The 21,787-nt window shown below is 35.2% G+C and overlaps 1 protein-coding gene across 10 annotated transcripts in view; it reads right to left on the bottom strand.

Moving 5' to 3' along the window:
- ABI3BP (ABI family member 3 binding protein) overlaps positions 1 to 21,787 on the bottom strand; it is a 265,345-nt gene that overhangs the window by 66,880 nt on the left and 176,678 nt on the right. For 7 of the 10 annotated variants that reach the window (XM_080656581.1, XM_080656584.1, XM_080656576.1 and 4 more), the window contains 12 exons: positions 21,507 to 21,590; positions 20,204 to 20,263; positions 19,048 to 19,131; positions 18,305 to 18,364; positions 17,441 to 17,524; positions 16,170 to 16,226; positions 11,283 to 11,357; positions 10,335 to 10,391; positions 9,597 to 9,671; positions 9,101 to 9,148; positions 5,767 to 5,841; positions 1,688 to 1,762 (listed from right to left, as the gene is read on the bottom strand). In XM_080656581.1, the coding sequence (XP_080512707.1) occupies positions 1,688 to 1,762; positions 5,767 to 5,841; positions 9,101 to 9,148; positions 9,597 to 9,671; positions 10,335 to 10,391; positions 11,283 to 11,357; positions 16,170 to 16,226; positions 17,441 to 17,524; positions 18,305 to 18,364; positions 19,048 to 19,131; positions 20,204 to 20,263; positions 21,507 to 21,590 (834 nt within the window). The remainder of the gene's footprint in view (positions 1 to 1,687; positions 1,763 to 5,766; positions 5,842 to 9,100; positions 9,149 to 9,596; positions 9,672 to 10,334; positions 10,392 to 11,282; positions 11,358 to 16,169; positions 16,227 to 17,440; positions 17,525 to 18,304; positions 18,365 to 19,047; positions 19,132 to 20,203; positions 20,264 to 21,506; positions 21,591 to 21,787) is intronic. The other 3 variants (XM_080656582.1, XM_080656585.1, XM_080656577.1) reach the window with 3 other exon arrangements.

The following is a 21,787-nucleotide window of genomic DNA, read 5'->3' as shown; positions in this document are numbered from 1 at the left end:
AATAACCTACAGGAGCCTGTAAACAAGGTCTTGGGTTCATTAGGAAGCAAACCTGAGCCTAGACAACCCAGAAACCGTTTGAAGACAACAGAATCCAGGTGTTTGAACGCTTGTTTGAAACATGGTAACAGTTGCCTTATGATTATTCCCGTAGGCCTCACATCCCTGGGGCACCAGGGCACTCCCCGATGAATACAGAGCAGTGGGACCAACACCAGATCTAAAGACAGAATTCTAACTGGATGACTGGATTTAGAGAATTAACAGAGGAAGGCTCCACAGGAACTGTTCGTGCTGCTGTTTCCCTGCTCACTTACAGGCTAGAATTTCTGTGAAACGAAGGTGTTTCGTAAAGTTAAGGCACATATTAGACATTTAAAAAGAGTAAAAAAAGTTTATTTGATATAGTGGTTTAATGAGATTAAGTAACATCAGGACCAATAGTATTTCTTTCTCTATTGGAAAAGAAAAGTGAATAACATCACTCAGATCTACTGCTGTTATCTGTAATAATTTCTGTTACATTTTTTCCACAATTGAAAATAAAAAGCCAATCTTTTGCAAGTGGGAAGATCACCTTATTTATTTATTTTTTAATTGGCATGTACAATGTTGGCTGCTGGTTTAAATTTAAATTCCAGGCTTCAGGGCCAAGGAGCCTCTCCCTAGCCTATCACCACCTGCAGCAACCGGATAATTCCTAGCAATAACACCTGCCTCCCACTCACAGTCTGAAAACACTATACCAACTGAATTCAGACGTGCTTCCAAAATGCCATCATTTCAAAACACAGATTAGAAATACTCTTGGTCCTGGGAATGGTCTACATGTTCCTAGGAGCACTAGGAATTTATAATAATTGGATCTTTAAAAAGAAAGAGAAAAAAATTGATAGTATTTCCCAGATACTCTAGTTAAAAATGTGTTTAGTTTTGCTTATTATAGAACTGTTCAGCTAAGAGTTCTTAAGGCCACTGGAAGACCTGGAGCACTAGTGGCAAGACCCCGAAAAGATCTGATCCTGCAGTCCCCCCCTGGCGACCCCCACAAATATGGGATTATTCCTCATAAATGGACAAAAGGCCTTCTCAAATGATAGGCAAGATATAAATTTGTAGCTAAAAAAAATCTTTATTTTGTGTGTGTGTGTGTGTGTGTGTGTGTGTGTGTGTGTGTGTAACAAATGTTTTTCTGAACCCAAGCTATTGCTCCATGAACTGGTAAAATAGAATTTGACAGAAAAAACAAACAAGCAGAAAAAACACTCAGTGATGGATAGTGTTAAATTTCTAAACCCAAGAAAATGGTTAAACATCATTTCCTCTGTTTGTAAAAACATAATTTTATCATTTTTTTTGAAAAATCCTGAATTTTTTATCTTATTTTTGGTGGAACATTGGAGTACAGCAGAGTTAGCATTGGCAGGAATTTTTTTTTTGTAAGGCAGAAGATAAGGGAACTTTAGTTCTAAAAGAAACATTCTATTCTTGGCATAAGTCTCTGCTTACTATATGAGCACTTAGAGAAGTCTTATGAAACCTTTGAAATGATCATGCAATGTATGATACAACATGCTCTCTGAACATAAGTGAAATATTGACCTCATATCCATCAGCTCTTATGTCTCATTGCAGCAGAATGTGACAATAGAATGCATTTGGCTCAAATATGAAATAAAACATTTACCAGGTGGAGTATATGACACTTCTGGCCTTGGTGACATTTTTGGCTTTGAAGTAACACGCTGGAACACCTTAGGAGCTGAAAGAGAGAACTCAGATCACGAGTTCTGTCAGCATCTCCCGGTCATGCTTAACACATAAGATTTGACAAAGTATAAGCCCAACAATAAAAAAAAAAATGGAAAATGGTAGGTAGAAAAATAAACCTTAAGCTCTAAAAATAGATCAGTTAGATTTCCAGATACTTACATAAAATGAAATCTAAGAAATGCAAAATTTGACTAAGCATAAGAGTAGGATGGAGAACATTTAAAAATTTTCATTTCAGAAGAGATTACCAAATTAATGAAGGAATATTCTTCTTTTCTAGATGTTTGCTTGACTTCTCACTTCTCCCCCACAACATACACATACCCTATGTCTTCTTTGAAGATGAATTCAATGAGTCAGAGTAGAAGCCCATGAAGCATGAATAAGAAAAAGAGAAGCTTAAAGTCAAATCAGGCCACAGCAGAAAGGGAAGTGAGTATGGAAGGGATAGAGTGGGTGGGTTGGCACTCTGCTCTTCCTGCAATTCTTCAGTCCCAAATAAACCTTTAAATGAACATGTTTGCAAACTAAAATTGTCTTTCTACAACTCTTCCTTTGTAACAGGTGCTAATGTAATAGATACCAGGAAAAAAAACTAATTTATTTATAGCGCATTTTATAATTTCAAAAATGCTTTCATAAAGATTATGCCCTTTGATTCTTATCAAAATGCCGGGAGGAAGGAGTTATCAGCTTCACTTTAAAGATTTGGGTTGGTGACCATCTGCCTGAGGTTACATAGTTATTAAGTACCAAAGAAAAGACTTGAGCTGAAGCTGAGGTCCAGACTTTATCACTAGGTCCAAACACGTGGATTCTCTATATCCAAGTTCTGCATGTCACATTTTAACTTGTTTCTCATTTTTATGAGGAAATGATAAACTTGTGCTAACTCAAAGGGTGATTGTGAGAATTAAATGTGAGAATGATGTGAAAACTCTACCACTATAAATTTTTTTCCATTTCTAGAAAAATCTTTACAAAGTTGACATTGAAGGATCTGAGAACATTCTAATTTTCACTTTGCTCCTACAAAAACTAGGGACACCTATAGTTTGGATGATTATAAGATTTCTAGGTATACAATTAATAATGGGATTGTTAAGTATTACCTATGAATATAGAAATTCAAAAATCTTTACTTAATGACAAAATATTCTTGATTTGTTCCAAAATTTTTATCCCACTTCACCTTCAATGGCAAATATAGATTTCAAATTTGCCATCTAATTTATAAACATAATTCAAGTATAAATAAGAAGAAAGATGGCATGTCCAGTTAAAGAATTTCATCCTAAAAAAGTGGTGGGTGAACACATTGTGTATACACTATTGTCAGATGATACCCTTACAGCCCAATAATAGTAATTTGCATTTGGTATTATACATGTGAGCAGGACATTCTCCCACTCCAAAGCCTTTTGAAGTCCATAAAGAGCTAGCCAAGGGTTAGAGGGGAAGTACTAGAATTTGAATATCTGTCTTTGAAATATTTAGTAATATATACGAATACATACATAAGCATTCTTGAAAGACTATAAAACCCAGGATATTACTGGGATCTACTAGGTAAGATCATGTTCTCTTGGGTAAGAGAGATCCCAATTTCATCCACTTTTAAGAGGAATAATTAGAATGTATTTTGTTTTTCCTGATCAATTTTACAAATTGTTCCCTTGCATTAAGTATCACCAACAAAGCCAGAAGTGTTTAATTGCAGCTATCTTCCATGGGAGATGCTGATGGATTGGGAGTTAGTTGCCTGAGTTGGGACAGAATCAGGAGGCTCTCTTGCTTGTTTGGCAGCCACTCAAGGGTTTCAGATTTAGAGAGTGTAATGCATTGAGCTTATGAACCTATCGTTCTGCAGCTGCATATCTTGTGGAGGAAGCTTGGCTAACGGTCTAAATCAAACAAATTTGAAACTTTGAATATAGTATAATAATGGAAATGTAGAGTAAGCTGCTAATTTATTATTTCATATTTCTATATGTAGAGAGTACAGCTCAAAAAGAAAATTATGAATGTCTTCCTTGTTACTTCATATCTCCTTTATTTATTTATTTTTTATTTTACTAACCAGGAATTTATATTCCCAATGTCTTAACTCCAAGCACTTATTTTTCATCTCTACTCTTATTTTTCAACATTCATTAAACTTTCATGCTTTCTTATTTATTTCCATTTCTCCTTTCTCTGCTACTTTTGTTCTATGCTATCTATATATATAAAAGCCTAATGTGCAAATTGTCAGATCACAAGTTCAATCGCTCACTATGACATACGCTGACCACCAGGGGGCGGCGAGGAATGAAGGAAGGCCCTGGCCAGCAGCTGGAAGGTCAAGATCAGCCCTAATCACCGGCCAGGCCTAGGGACCCTACCTGTGCACGAATTTCGTGCACCAGGCCTCTAGTATTCAAATAAAAAGTTGAGAGAATCCCCATGTGATTTGAACTGATTTATTTTTAAAGTTAGATTTTAGTTTCCTATCCATAAATTTAATCCACTTGTTTTTTTTATTCATATTCTATTCATTCATCATTAATTCTTTTCTCCAGTATTTCTTATATATTAATGTTACACATGTATTTATTGTTATTATTTTAAATTTCTCATTCTATCAAGAGATTGTTGTCATGTTACTCTCATATACTTATGTATCATACCCATATTATTTTCATATCAAAGTTTTAGTAACTAAATAATACACATTTTAAAGTACATTAAAGCAGATTTAAAAGAGCTAGATGTGAACATAGAATCTATTTTTAAGGAATTTCCTTTTAAAGAAAAAAATAACAGGTAAAATTTCTCTCAGAATCAGACATTAAAGACCATACCCAAATATATAGTTTTTTTCTTTCAATAGGGATACTGAGCTATGATTAAAGGATTTGTGGTGGGAATTCAGAACTGCTACCTGCTAATGTTTTCCTTTCCCATTTTTTGGAAGTACACCATGTATAAATGATAAATTTAAATTTAGGTGACTGGCCTAGACTGTAACTTCCTTGACCACAGAAGGATTCAATTTTGTTTCAAATTCCTAGTGTTTAGTGCATTGCCTGGCACATGTTCAGAATGCAATAAATATTTGTTGAATGACTGATTAAACGAATTAAACAATCACTTCAGCATGAAGGGGTAACATATTTGAAATTAGGAGAGAAGAGACACAGGAGATCAGTTGATTGATAACAATAGACTAGGCATGACTGGGTAGATGCGTGGAGTAGGCACCAATGCTAGAATGTCTCATACTTAGGAACAGATGAGCTACAGAGGCCAGATGAGAAAGAGAGGTAAGAATCAGATATAAAGTGCTGAGAACCTGTCACAGATGTAACTGAAAGGTGGAAAACAATAAGCTTTCTTTGAGGCATGTCAAGTTTATAGTATTCCAACATGGAGACTGGCTGAGGTAGTTGGAAAAATTAGAGAAGAGTTGGTTAAGAAGTTAGGGTTAGAGTTCAACATTCAAATGAGAGTTTCTTGAACAGAATAAAAAATAGTTTATAATGAATCTTATTTGTATCCTTATCAAAATCTTACAGCAAAACAACCAAAGCAATATAATTGTTATGTTATAGGAGAGGACATATATGTTTATTCTTTATGACATTAATGCTAAATAAAATCTACTGAAAACTTAAAAAAAATTAGGTGATTGGCAAGAGGAGGCCCATTCAAGGACCATGGAAGCATTAGGGATTCTCAAGCTGGAAAAAGCAGAGAGAGTAGACAGGTTACTCTTAAGAAATTCCATTCTTCTCCATCCCCCACTCAAAATAATATAATACTAGAGGAACTTTCTGGAATAACTTATTCCAATAATATATTTTTCAGTATAAAAGTAAATGTAAATATTTATCAGGTTTCAATGGAAGACTTGTTTTACAAGGGTTAAAAAACTCAACTCACTATAATTCAGCAGAACAACTTCACTAACATCAAACTTTTCATTTACATAGAATGTAACATATTTATTACCTGGCTGTGTCTGAGGGACTCTTGGATGTGGAGATGTTCTTGCTTTGGGAGGAGTGTGCACTGTCTGCTTGGGAGCTAAAAGAAAGGACATAAGGCTTGGAGATCTTGCAAGAATCACAGTTATTTAAGAGCCTCTAGGCTCTCAGAGGTGTTTGTCGAGTGACAGATGAGGTAGATACACAGCAATTCATGCAATTAAATCTTCCAAACAGCTGTGAAGTATAGGAAAATAATTTCTTGTTATAACAGAAAACAAAACAAGAAGGAACATTAAATGATATCCAAGATATTCAGCTGGCAAATGAAACTGTTAGAATTCTAGAAACATTTACTTTAAGTACCCTTTAAACAGGTTAAAATAAATTTCATAATAACAAGTATTCATCCTTATAAGTTTATACCATTTTATCAGATTATTCCAGTACAATACATATTTTGAGTGCAAAAAGATACAATTTCTTCTTAAAAAAAGTTAGCATGTCACATTCCAAATATACCTAGAAAAAAAATGAATGTATTTCAGTAGCAAGTGCTGATGGAAAAATTAATCTTATTAAAGACAATAATTTTTATTGGTCATACTGAGGAAGAGAAATTGAACAGAAATTAAGACAAAAGATTACTGAAGAAAGGTATTCCTTCGCTGGGCAATTCCCAAAGAAGTTCTAGGACACTCGGTATAAAAACCAATTATTTCTTCACCAAGAAAATGAAAAGCATTGCAGTTTGTGGAACCATCTCATTTAGTTGGACTAAAGTGTATCTGGTATAAGAGGGGTAAGAATAAACAAAATGTTCCAAGGTCAGGGAGTTCCAGGTACCTTACAAAAAGATTGCTGAAAATAAGAACTATTAGATACTAGAAGACGTTTCTAGAGTCTGCAGAGACTTCCTCAGGATACTAAGTCAAAATATGCAAGGCAGACAATGGTTTCAGTGGCATCTTCTTGCCTGTAGAGAGATCAACACCAGGATATGTTGGAGGTTACACTGGTTTAGAAGCCTGCAACCTGGAGCGTTAGAGCTCCCTTTGCTAATCACTGGGTGACAGCTGCAGGATCGCCATCAAAAGGTACAGAATATTTATTTATTATTATTCTTTTTTATTGTCTAAAGTTTTACATAAGTCTCCTTTTTCCCCAATTGACCCACAGCCACAGTGTCTGTGTACATTGGTTATGCTAATATGCATACAAAGGTACAGAATTTTTAAAGAGCCCTTCCAATTCTAAGATTCTTTGATTCTAGAGTTTCTTTCAGCTTTATGATTTCCTGAATCCCAAAATCCTTGCTTGCTGAGGTTCCTGACAGGCTATTTGCTTCCTCTAGGGCAGTGGTCGGCAAACTCATTCGTCAACAGAGCCAAATATCAACAGCACAACGATTGAAATTTCTTTTGAGAGCCAAATTTTTTAAACTTCTTCTAACGCCACTTCAAAATAGACTCTCCCAGGCTGTGGTATTTTGTGGAAGAGCCACATTCAAGGGGCCAAAGAGCTGCATGTGGCTCACGAGCCGCAGTTTACCGACCATGGCTCTAGGGAATAGGAAAAACCGTTTGCAGGTAAAAGCATATCATGAGGCAATGCCACAAAAATGATTCAGAGAAAGATAAGAATCACTAATAGTATTCACATTTAAACATTTCAATAATATTATCACAGCTATTAAAAACAATAAACTTTAAAAAGCTTGAGATAACTGACACAGACTCAGTTCATGTAGTCAATGCAGAATTTTGGTAATAAACTGTAGAGGTTAACAGGCAATATTTAATAGGATGTTTCCATGAACAATGAGTAAAATAAATAGCTCTATCTGTGGAAATAGAGCCATATAAAAAGTCCGATGGCAATCAAAACACAAGTTTGGACTTATTTGTAATAAACTCCTATTCCAAGAGAGTCTATCAATATTGAGAGGGCTTTTCCTTATAATCAGCAGCATATTTAGTTATCCATGTTCATGACTTGATTTCCTTAATGTCCAACTCCACCACCAAGTAAACCTTTTATGATTTTTCATAGTCACTGGTTTGATTTCACTTTCTCTTACTTGCATTCAGTGAAATGGCCAAACCGCTGCAGGAAGGAGTGGAAAGAAGTAAAGGACCGGATAAGGACAAGGTGACAGGACAGTAATACCTTTTATCTGGATTGCACAGTGAAACTTGTTTCTGTTAATACCTGACCACAGAACTTGTAAAACTAGTCAAGATGATCAAGTACTTAAAATTAGGATATCTATTTATATTTAAATGGAATATAAATGGTCTTCCCCAGAAACATTACTGTTTCCCATGTTAAACACTTGCACAGCAGCTGAGAGGTGTTTTTCAGCCATATCCTAAAGACTATTCACAACACGTGACCCTACAAGTGATGGGTAGAAGAGAAGAGGGGCAGCGACAACTGTGAGCTGAGTGATTAAGTGGGGCTTCCAATGTCAAGCAGCGCCCTTATTGTCTTTCCATTCTTATATTCTGCAAACACTCCCCTTCTACATGAAGTACAAAATAATGTATTTACCCAGTCCAGTCTGAGGCTCATTTGGGCTGAGTAGGATTACAGTTTGGGAAGGCAGAGTTGATGCTTCTATGCTCATTAAAGGAGAATATCGGAGGTTACCATGGTGCTTCACACACCTTGAGTACAGATGACAGAAATGATGGTAACAAGTAGACTTTTTTTTTTTCTAAAGAAAGGAAACTGCAACTCTGCAACAAAAATAGCATTCCTCTTTCTTCCTAATGCCTTAGTTTAAAAAAATGCTTAGAGATGACAGGTTATAAAAATACTTTCAAAGTAGGTAATGTCCTTATTTTTTAAATTTCCCCTTCACCCTCATACCTCCACAACAATGCTAGAAAGATATATTCAGTAGTAACCATAAAGGAAAAAAACAAAGTAATAAAAAAAGTAAAGCTAAGCCAATTCAAGAAGCATTGACTTTCACTTAAATAACGGAGAAAACATCAAACATGCAAATGAACATGATGGAATGAGTGTTAATGGAAAATGTGTTGCCAGAGTAGAAAGTATGAATGGATCATTATACAAAATATATTATCTGAAATATTCAACACAACATCAAGCTGGCAGAATATGCAATGTTAGGAAAAAGATGCTTTAGATTTGATAGTTTCGCTGACTTAAGTAGAGATAGAGACCGGGTCTTGATACAAAACTGAATGAACAAAGAGACTTCTTGGACAATGGTTATAAATAGAAGAACCAAGAAATGATGTTGCAACATGAATCCACAATGAGAGAGAACCTGAGGTTCTCAGATGATGATGGCAATGAGGACAAAAGCTGCTTAGGTATGTCATTACCTAACGTGGTCTCAGGTGGTTCAAACACATTTGTAATAGATTCCACAACTGTATCAAAAAAAGGAGAACAATTTTAAAAATTGTCAGACGTTCAGCTATAGTGAACTATTTTTCTTTAATATCAACACACCTCATTCTCTTAAGATTTTGCATCATATTTTTATAGATAGGACAATGAATTTAGATAAGAAAAAACAGAACCAAGAGTGGAAATTCTATAAAACTAATCCTCCAACTAATATTTATGTTTTAACTGTTATTAACTGGTTGTCAATTGTTATTATGCCTCAATATTTAGATACTACAGAGAAACTGAAATCTATTTCTGTATTCGGAGAGCCAATTATCATGTTAAGAATCCAAGAAGTTTGAAAGCTCTTCAAATCTATTCAACTGAAGAACAAGTACAGCAGCTTGACCTTCCATGTTCCATGGACATCATATACACTAACTAAATTTTGTTGAATTAAATGAATCAAAGCATGAAAACCTTTACCACGTTCAGTCTTTGGCTCCTCTGGCCTGAGTGGTGCTTTGGAAGTGGGATATACATAACGTGTCTCGGCTGATGCTAGGGAGGAAACAAGGAATGTCTGGTTAGTGGTGGGCAGCCCATAGCCCTCTGTAATGGAATATTGTTTAATGTGAAAACAAAGATTATGAGATACATTTGTGAGAATAACATTGAGGTGATTTATGAAGATGACTACAATTTAAGATGGCAGAATGAAAGCAGGAAATAAAGACAATGTGGGAACACACACACACACACACACACACACACACACACACACACGCTAACTACAGCAATTTCTACCTGGAGCAAAGCAGCTTGTTTCACTTCCTTACATTTTTAAAAAAGAATTCTAGTGAAAAAAAGACATGGAATGAGTCCTTGGGAAGCATGAAGATGAATACTACAAATGATGATATTAAAATGAAAAATAGCATGTCCATATTTATATTGAAAGAGTGATCAGAACATAAAAATGTAAAATTTGCATTCAGACTGAGAGAAAACTAAATTAGGAAATTGTGAAACTTGCATAGCAGTATAGCAGACACTAGCACAATGTTCTCTATAAAATGTTTGACTATCAAGATTCACTGGATGAGCACAGACAAGATATGAGGAGCTTTAAATGTCACAAAGCATGAGGGCATTCAAAGAGGACGTCCACAATGAGATAGAGAAAGCACATATACCTGACTTGCAATTAGGGAACATTTTTACCTATAGCTCCCTCGGATGACTCAGTGCTAAATGTAACAGATTCCAGGACTTCAGAAACTAGTAAAAAACAACAACACAGGATGATACAATTAATCACTATGGGTTGTTGTGAACATTGAATGGATGAATACAAACTATTTAGAAAAGTGCCTTGTACCTTTAACTGCTCCATGCTAGCTGATACGATAATATGTTATTAACACCAAAAGAAGCTCTGATAACTGAATTGAACTCACAATTATATAAATGTTGTAGGTTACCAATAAAAGCCATACCTTGTACTGCCAACATGAGTACTTAAAAGCCATTAGCTAATTAAAAGATGAACAAAGGAGATGAATAAGATTACTAACCTATGCTATAAAAAATAAGATCCAATGTTTCAAGATAAATGTTAGGGTGTAACAACAGCATTGCTAAGGATGTTTTAAAAATTTAGTTTTCAATTTTGAAGGCAATAAGTTCAGGTTGATATTGTGTAAGTAAAGTTTTTTATCTTTTCCGAAGGGAGAACTTTCTCCTTCCTTTGATGGTCACAATTGAACTAGCATTCTTTTCACTTGGCAGAACAGAATCGAGCTTACTGCTAAACCGTACCACAAATTCATAGCTGTTAGTGAAAAATAAGGATAAAGAATAAAATTAGTTCTTTTAAGTGGTTTTGTGGAGTACTTAATCAGATACATGATTATTATCTAAAATGAAACAGAGCAAACAGTGAAATAAAGGTAAGTTTTTCTATACTGTTGAGTAACATAATTAACATAAACATAATGCATTACCAAGTTAATACCAATATACAATCATGGAAAGAGCATTATACTATATGTAGAGAGAGTTGTTAAATGTGCATTCTTTTGTGTCCTTTTTTATACTTGGAAATACAACCCTTGAAGTTAGTCCCGTGAAGCTCACAGTATATCCAGATAAACAAAACAATCTATTTACCAGGTTGACTTTGTGTCATTTCTAGGCTTGGTGATGTCACTGGTCTCAAAATAAGAGTCTGAAGATCAGTAGGAGCTGAAAGAAGAGGATCTAAGTTGTCAATTATGTATAATTTATTTCATTGGTTTTAGACAAGGATAGCAATGAAATGCATAGATCCTCAAAATAGCAGGATGAGGGAGAGCTCATGCTGACTATGCATTATTGAAAGCAGAAATTGGCAAACTATGGCCCTCCTCTGCTTGGCCTGCGAGCTAAGAATGTTTCCTACATTGTTAAATGATGGAAAATATTTAAAAGAACAGCAGTATTTCATAACATGTAAAAGTAGTATGAAATTCAAATATAGTTTTATGGGAACAAAGACAAATCCACAAACTAAGATGATTCAAAGCATATTTACATATCATTTACATATTGGCTTTGGTTGCCTTCAGGCTAAATTGCAGAATCCAGTAGTTGTGACAGAGACTGAATGGCCTGCAAAGTCTAAAATATTCACTAATTCTTCGCATAAGAATTTTTGCTGACCCCTGATCTAAAACATCCTTCAAAAAAAGGAAGAGCCTATTTGAAAAAATCAGGTTATCGTTAATTATTTCATCTGAATCTGAATTCCCACAAGGGCTTTTAAGAGCTTCCTACAGCTGATTTCATGATAGTATCATTAACAAAATGCTCAGTATCACCTAAGAGTGTTTTGTTCTATGTTTCAGTTTGACTGCCCTCTTGGGTACTCTCAGTAGGGGGTGAGACTTTTTGTTTTATTTTTGCTGTTCCCTCCCTTCCATCTACCAATTCAAATCGTAAAGTTATTTCAAAGTCCAACTATTTTCTAACATAGATTCTTGACTCCTTTAAATATTTCCTCTGCATATTTTTACCACTCAATTAAACAAGCTGCTTTTGTATAAGCAAATTGTCTTATATCTAAGAAAAACTCGAGAACAGTTTTTTTTCCCATAACTATATTATCATCTGTTCAAAAGGTAAAACATACTCTTATTTTGATCTCCATCTCTGTTCAGCTCCCCACCCCACCCCACTCAACTGCTAATACTCAACTGAGAGCACATAGGCCAAGGAAATGTTTGTTTACATAAACCAAAGAAGCAGCACTTTTTAAAAAGAGATGAATGAAATGGAATAGTAAGAAAACTGAATAAGATCTTTTGTCAGAGACAATCCTTATGCAGGGCACGAGATGAATTTGGCTACCACATAGATCTCCCAACCATGAGCCTTCTGGTCAACCCTGCAGTTGTAGACATGCTACCCATTATTTGCACCTTCCTATTTAGAAGGCATAGAGGTGAAAAGAGCAAGTTAGCAAGACACATATTTGTCACTCCTGGGGCCTGACTGCAATGGAGTGGAAGGACTCTCTAAACCAGAAACCATAGATTTTCTTGTTTTCAATGGGGAAGCTTCAGGAAGATTCAAGTTTGGGAGGAGGGTTCCCCCCCACTCCATTGTTTTAAAATTAAAGAAAGATCTTGGGTTACTACAGTGTTTGAAGGTCTAGAAACAACCACCAACATTATACATAGGACCTATGTTTTCTAAAACATATCAGAGTTTCTTGAGTTTATTTCCGAAGTTTGAAAAAATTTACTATACTAATAGAATTTGTTCCTTATCATCACTGAGGGTCCTTTAGAGTCCAATTTAATATATAAATGTATTGATTAAAGGAATAAATATTAATATGCATAATTAGATAAAGAAATTTCTACTTAGATTAAGAACAATTGCTAAACTGTGGTGGAGAATAAAAAATAGCCAAATTCATCAAAGGCTGCAGAGCTTGTAATTTATATTTATTAGAATTGGCACTTCCAGGAAGCAACATTTTTTGATAATTTAATACAACAAAGAATCCTCATTCCTTAAAATAGGAAGAGAGTAATGAGAATATCAAACAGACCTTTTAGAGAGTAAAGTTGTTCAGAGAAAGTTCATGTTACTTAGATGACATTGTTTTACAGATTTAAATACCAAATAGGAGAGCAATTTGATCTTCAGACTCTTCACTGAATCATATAATAACATTTTAAAGGGGGTTTCATAATAGATAGATGTCCTCAACTGGATCCAAGGACATTTGTTAAAAACAATAGGTAACGCTGGGATTAAGAATCCTGATTACTTATACGGTGAAGTGTGAAATGGGATGACAATAGTAGTCTAAGAAAGCAAGAGCAACTCTGGCTGTGACAGTGATGGAATGGGTTTTAATGAGCAGGAATATATTTAATGAGGTCATAAAAATTGTTACCTAATGTTCTTGGAGCCTCAGAACTATGAATAACATGTTCAAAGCCTGTAGTGGGAACTAACCAAAAGCAACAACATGAAAATGAGAAAGTTTAAACACACATAGAAAGTCTTAATTTTTCTTTCAAAACATTAGTTTCAAATGACAAACAATTTTTTTAAACCTTTGAATTGACAAGAAATAAATAGTTTCTTTTTAAAGTTTTGGTCAAACTGTAGCTAGGAATAATTCATTGCAGAAGGTAGTCACATCTCTTGAACTCAGTTAAACAACTTATTATGGTCAACATGAGGTTTTCCAAGGTGTTTGATTTTTCTGACTCTTAATTAATATGAAAGCTTGCTTTGGAAAATCTGTTTGGGATGTGGAAGATGAGATCATTGTGATGTTTTAGGAACTGAAGGAAGAAATTTTGGATTACTCTAGTGAAGGTGGTTTTGGAAATAAGGCTCTTGATTTTCTAAAATATGTTATATTTCCTTGAAATGTAAGGTATATAACTTTTAAGATTAAAATATTTTCTCCTAGCCAAAACCGGTGTGGCTCAGTGGATAGAGCGTCGGCCTGCGGACTGAAGGGTCCCGGGTTCGATTCCGGTCAAGGGCATGTACCTTGGTTGCGGGCACATCCCCAGTGGGAGGTGTGCAGGAGGCAGCTGATCGATGTTTCTCTCTCATCAATGTTTCTAACTCTCTATCTCTCCCCCTTCCTCTCTGTAAAAATCAATAAAATATATTAAAAAAAATATTTTCTCCTATTTTGTTAATTTCTTTTAATTACTAAAGAGTCTTGAGAGATAAAATACATAAAATTAAGTCAAGGAGTGAAGTCAACTTCAAAAAAAGGTAAAGACTATAGCCAAACTGTAGGTCGTGTGGTCTTAAATTCACACCAAGAAATTTAAATATGCCAAGGAATCCATGGCACTATAGCAACTGTTATGTTCATGTTTAGTTTAGTCTAGAAAAGATACAGACATTACCCACTGCATTTGAAACTTAGCTTTATATGTGAGCACTGTTTAGACAAAAGTACATGACAAAAATTCAAATAACACAAACATTCTAATCTAGGTCCATGAATAGCTTTTAAAAATAGGTAACTTCTTTTAAGAGTCTGCAATACTTCTTTTTGTTTTGTTAATCCTTGCTTAAGGATATCTTTCCATTGATTTTTAGGGAGAGTGGAAGAGAGAGGGAAAGACAGAGAGAAGCATCGATGTGAAAGAAACACATCGATCATTTGCCTCCAGCATGAGCCCTGACCAGGGCCTGGGCCGGGGAGGAGTCTGCAACTGAGGTACGTGCCCTTGACTGCAATTGAACCCTGGACCCTTTGGTCCACAGGCCAACACTCTATCTACTGAGCCAAACCAGCTAGGGCGAATCTGCAATACTTTTAAGAAGAAGAAAAATAAAGTCAAAAGACAGCAGAGGATGACAAGACAGTCCTTTGAAGCTGATGACAATTTGATAATGATGATGATGGAATGGGTTGACAATGGGCAGAAAAAGTTGATAAGAAACACAGAACATCATTACTTAATGTAAGAATAACAGATTTAAGGACTGTGAGAAGAAGTGCCCCAAAATAATAGAATAAGCCAAAGAATATTTAAAAATTCATTTTATGACTAATTTCAGAGGTCAATTTTTAAACTTCAGAACTCAGAGAAAAGAGACGCTTGTTCTTTGCAGGTTTAACCAAATGGCCAAGTACCCATTTTTTTTTTCCTTAGACATAGCATTGTACTCTACTAAATACTATGTTTAACAAGTTTGATTATACAACTCTTGCTAATATGAAAGACTCTCCTGGACAAGATTTTTTGCACATTTGTATAATATGTGCTTTTCTAACTCTACTGGAAAAAGCCTTCATCAGTCTACTTGCCCTCTGTACAAGTTGACATAAATGCCTACTATTTTTGTCTAGTATTTAAATAACCACGGTACAATTATGAGTTCATATGTTTGAAAACATAAGGATCAATGCATACTAAATGGACTGTGCTCCTCAAAATTTTAAAGTGGCACTTGATTCAATAAGTTAAGAAACATTTTTAAACCCTGTCAGAAGAGTCAGTCTACTCTATCACATAAGCCTGTCATGTAAACTTTCAAGACTTTACACATTTAAAATCTTAACAATTAACTAAAAATATTATTCATTGAAATAATATACCCACCAGTATAATCAATCACACAGATACTAATACAATAAAATATAATAAAAAGTAATGTGAGCAAAGAAATATGGTATTTCCACAATCAATGTGACATAAGCAGTGTAAGTAAGGAATGGATGGAAATTCATGCTTGAAATGAAGCTTAAAAGAGTCAATGCTGTTTAAACAAATGCACATGATCATGTGACACAATGTTGAGAAGTTACATGGCAGTTTGATGTCCTGAAATTAGTTTATGCACAGTTCTCTTAAATTCAACAGATAGCTTGACATAGAGCTTAGCATAAATTCAAGATGAAGACTGTAATGGATTAACAACAGAAGATGTTGAGATGGTTTTAAGATGAAGGAGAACCTGTTACTACAATGGTATGACAATGAGTAGGAAAAGCACTATTTGAAGGACACACATTCTCATTACCTATGATTTCTGGAGCTTCAGTTCTAGGAGTACCAGGCTCAAGATCTGTAATAGGAACTAATCAAAAAGCAATGAAATAAACACTTGTGAAAGTCAGCAAATTAAATCTTACATATATAATATTGCTTTAAGAGGTGTACAGCAGTTTTAAATGTGTTTTTTCCCCTGAAATTAAATACTAGTTATTTAAAGGCTCAGGCCACCCTATAGCCAGGTAAATGTTCTTTTATGAGATAGTCAGTCATAGCCTAACACAAATCTGATTATCTCAATAAAGTCAACATGATACTTGTAAGTACCTAATTCCAACTGTTATAGAAGACTGCTCTTAGAAACTTGTTTAAACGTTTTATTAAATACTGGAGGCCCAGTGCATGAATTCATGCGCTGGTGGGGTCCCTCGGCCTGGCCTGTGCCCTCTTGCAATCCGGGACCCCTCAGGGGATGCTGGACTACCAGAGCAACAGAGCACCTCTCTGATCACAAAAATGTGGTATCCTATGATACTTGTAGGGTCAGATCCAAACTTCTGAGTCATAACTTCAAGGATTTTTCTTTTACTCTTCTTATGGACCCTTCCCAACACAGCACTACCATCACCATTTAGAAGCAGGACCCCCTTTTTCCAGAAGCCTGTGCCTCTGGTTGGCCTCTGTACCCCCTTTATTCTGCCTGTTCATTTTCATGATTTTAAGACCCAACTTGTTTCTAATGCCTTACTCCTGTCCTTCACAAACTTCTCTCTCTCTTCGCTCATAGATGTTTACAGCCTCTGCAAAAAGAACAAGCTAGATTTGCACACACACACACTGCCTTGGTTCAATCCTTGAATGTTTCATATGGGGTAGGTTTTGACTTTGACTGAATCACAGACGAGAAGTAAAAACAAGCTGCCTACTTTTGTTATATCCTCACAGCTGTTGATGTGACTCTAGGGGGATGAAAGGCACTTAATGTTTGTTGGTTCTTGAATTAAAAATGCTTTGTTCTATTTAATATACTTTGTCTTTAATAGAAGAATATAATGCAATAAGAAAAAGTAAATAAAATATCTATTAAAAGAGAAGATATTTTTGTAGGAAGCACAAGGAATTCAGCTGCCACACAGGTCAACCATGATTTCCTTTGCTAACTCAACAGTGGGAGCAGCAGATCCTCTGTGCCTTCACCCACAGAGGGCTCACATGGGCTATCACTCCCACCATGGGCATCAACCCTAGGCTCCCCAAAGCTGCTAGGACCCAGTCCCTTAACCAGAAACCCACATTTACCCAATTTGGTTTGAGGTGCCTCAGTAGTTGGTGTGGTTTTAGGTTTGGGACGTGGACGACGGGTCCATTTTGATGGCTTAGGAGCTGAAGAAAGAAAACCTTCAGTTACTATGGAGTCCATAGTTCAGAAGTTATGGATAGCATGATGTATGGCTTTCAATTTCCTAAAACTTATTAGATTTCCTTATACTTTAGGAAATGTGTCTTTTTAACTTTTTAATTTATAATTTTCACCCCTATTATAATAATAGTATTTCTTTTACAATTGGAAGTTCATTGGAAATAAGTCATATACTATAAAATTGTTATTAACTCAAGAAGTGAAAAATCATTTTTACGATGCTTCTGCTGAATAAAAAGGGTAAGAATCACTGCTAAAATATTATTGTGGTGGTGATACCCAAACACAAACTTTGACATTTTACTAAATAAGACCACGTAATCAACTAAAATGTCTATCAAAGAACAAATATCACATAGTTTAAAAAAAAGTAGATCTTTAGATCCACAAAGAAACTCCTGGACACCATAATAGTTGTTAGAGTCAAAATAATTGCTTTTAAACCCAGCTTTAAAAAAACATTGGTGGAAAAAACCCACATAAAATGATAAAACAATTTCAGATGGTTATATGTATAACAGATGACTTGAGTTAGGTTCATGCATGGCTCTCTGAGAAACAAGGTATAACTTGTTTTAAGAATCAAAATCTTCAATACTTTTATGATGAAGAATATAAAAGAGTAACAAGAAAGAATGACAATGCAGCTTTAAGAAACAAAAGAACCTGTAGCTACGACGTTGATGGAATGAGTCTGACAATAGGAAGGAAAGCATTTAGGGAGGATCACAATGTGTTATTACCTTGCGTTGTTACCCAAGCCTCAGTTCTGAACGTTACTGGTTCAAAGTCTGCAGTAGAAACTGACCAAAAGTATTAAAAGTAAACCAAATGATTGTTTTAAATGAAAGAAAATGCAACATTTGATTCAAAATGAATCTTACTAATATAATATAGTTTCTAGAACTATATAGCATCTTCTAAAAACTGTTAAATATATTTTTTTTATTTGGTTATACCTAAGTCAGGTACTTATTTTCTTACCCCCCTTCTTCGATTATCTAACTAATAAGCCAAAGTGGGATATGTGGGTATTGCTAAGAACTTATCTTTGGAAAGACACTGAGGCCTCTGCATGATGAATCAAATAGTGAATCCCTCTATTCTAAGCAAAGAAAGAGCATGCCTTCATGTGCAAAGAAGAGTTTTCTGTCTACTGAGTCAAATCTCAATGGCTCTATCAGGTGCCTAAGGAACTCCACCATGAAAGTCCATGGACTGATCTAGATCCAGAAAATCTTTGACTACCACCCTGAAGTCAGGCATTCTCTATACTAGTATTGTGGTTAGACTTTTTCTTTTGGTTAGTCTCTATTTTTACCCACTCTTTCTGATTTTATTCCTCCCCATCTTTCTACTCATCCATGTATTATGGTGATTTCAAGGCTCCACTCTCTCTTAATCTACCTTTCCCTGATCCAAATATTACTCCTGAGATCCTGCTGGATTAGGCTGCTGGGACTCTAAACCAGGAATACGTGTTTACCTGGTTTGGACTCAGGTGTTTCAGGACTTGGTGTGGTTTTTGGTCTGGGACATGGACGGCCCTTCCGTTGTGATGGTTTGGAAACTGAAGGAAGAAATTCTTGTGTTACTACATAACTACATTATCTATGGCTCTGGATGCTATTAGAGGTCAAAACATGGCTCTAGATTTTCCACAACTTGTTAGATATTTGCCTTTTTACTTTGAGATTTTTGTCATATATACTCCTCTTATATCTTCTTTTATCATAGGAAATTATTTGAAAACAAAAATACTTTTAAATTAAATAAGTAAATATTAGTAATTATAATCAAAGTCTCATAAGACAGCTTGATTGGGCAAAAAAAAGGTTAAGAACTGTCCCTAAATTTTAATGGATAATAAAGGTCATTCTAAGTCTGAGATTTATAATTTAATCTTTTGATTTTGGGTACATGTTTACATAACTATTAAAATAAGGACATAGCATTACCTAAATAGAAACAAACAACTCAATTCTATGCAAATAGAAAAAAGTTAGAAATGTAGACATACAATAATGTGTCTTCTTGGCCCTATGATGGCTGTTAATGGCTTTCTATGTCTAGATGAGAGGTAGGGAGCCATGATATGTTTGAAAATCAGTTTTACTACAAACATTGCTTAAATAAAGCAAAGACTGACATGACACAACTTCAAGTAGGTTACATGGCAAATAAATGTTCTAATGTGGTTCATGTATGACTGGTTCTATTAAAAACAACAGGTAATTTGATTTAACATTTTACATAAATCTGCTTAATCTCTTCATCCTTCTAGAAAGACTTATGGACACAGACAAACAGTATGATGATTCCCAGAAGGAGGGAGATGAGTGGAGGCAGGTAAAAGCAGGGAAAGGAGGGATAAATCGTGATGGAAGGAGACTTGATTTGGGGTGGTAAACACACATTACAATGTACAGATGATGTAGTGTAGAATTGTATACCTGAAACATATATAATTTTATTAACCAATTTCACCCCAATAAATTCAATTAAAAACAGTTTTCATAATTTTCAGAAGAATGCAAATGAATCACCATGAAGCATGACACTATTGTCACATGAAGCAAGATGAAACTCTGGATTTTACAATAATCAGGAAAAGTCTTATTGAAAACACAGGGTATCATTACCAAATGTTGTTCCTGTGGCCTCTGGTATAAAAGTGACAGGTTCCAGGACTGTAGCAGGAACTGACCAAAAAACACAGTTAACCAAAGAGATTCTAAAATATGTGAAAAATTAGAACATTCACATCAAAACAATCTTACTTGTATATAATACTTTTATAGAAACAAAAAAATAACAGACAAAGAGTAGATGTTTGTTCTTTGAAGATTTGGCCAAATTATATTCACAGCTAGGTTAGGATTAGCCTTTGAACTAGCTTAGTATCTTAAAGAAGTCGACAAGAAATTCTCCTGGGTACAGAAAACCCTACATGTATTTTCTAATATACACGCAGAAAAGAAACTATCTATTAAAAAATCTGATCAACTTGTACTTCTATGGAAGCTGAACATGAATACTCACAATGTTTAAGTCAACATGGATAAATCAGAAGTTTGTAAGTTTCAAATAGATATAAAAATTAATCATTGAAGTGGACTATGTTGATCTTGCCAAGAACTCATCTATGAAAAGAATCCAAGTCCCCTGTCCAAATCATGGTACATAAGAGAGGAGAATAAAGATAGTCACTCAGTCTGTAATACTCAGCCAGATGGCCTAAGTCCAGAAAAAGGTGAGAGACAGTTGATGTCTCTGTATGAAGTTAAAGTTCCTCATTCAAGTCCTCAAAATCCTCTTTCAACTCTGTCTAGATGGACCCTTCCAAATGCAGGGTCATCAACAGCCATGTTTTGATTATTTTGAAGTAGGAGAGTCTGTTTCAGGCAGACTGGATCACCCTCAAGGGCTGACCCAACCCCTACCCTACCTACTAGTATATGTCCAGTCCTTCTTTTGGTTCACTTTCCTCTCCATTCATTCAAATCCTGTAGTGGGTTCAAGGTCCAATTCACCTTGATCTTTTCTTTTGCAAGATCAATATTTAATCTTTGTATCATGCAAACATGTATTCAACTTTACTGTTTTAGAAATAAAATAGGTGTCCTACAGCTGACAAATATTAGTCCAATATTAGTCCAGGTATATGAAAGGGACCTACAATTCGTTTATTTACTTGAACTGAATATATTGGCTTGCTAAAGATTTGAATAAAATTTGATAGTTAAGAAATATACTAAATGCATATCAAAGAATATTTTCACATGTTATCTCACACAGTCATATTCTCCTTGACACCTGGGAGGAGGAGACATTATTGACTCTGCCTCATGACCTCACACTTAGAGAAAATAAGAGCTTGGCACTGCTTTGCATCCTCACTAGGCTACTAGGGCTCATCCTTAAATCAAGGAATCACACATTTACCAGGTTTGGTCTGAGGTACTTGAGGGCTCAGTGTAGTTTTAGGTCTGAGATGTGGACGATGGGGTCTTTTTGATGCTTTGGTAGCTGAAGAAAGAAAAGACTTGTGTTACTCTAGGTCTGATGGCTTTTGACACGAAGGGGAGGTTTTTCCAAAACCTGTTAGATTTCCTAAAGTTGCAGGAAGTTGTCTGTAGTTTAAAATTTTTACTCATTTTATACCAATATGTCTTCTTATTGTTGTTGAGGGTACTTTGGGGGCAACCTCATCACACATTCAAGTC

This window comes from Plecotus auritus (genome assembly GCF_963455305.1).
Source record: "Plecotus auritus genome assembly, chromosome: 2".
Taxonomy (NCBI): domain Eukaryota; kingdom Metazoa; phylum Chordata; class Mammalia; order Chiroptera; family Vespertilionidae; genus Plecotus; species Plecotus auritus.
Note: the sequence above shows the minus strand (reverse complement) of the source record. Positions and strands in the feature narration are given on the sequence as shown.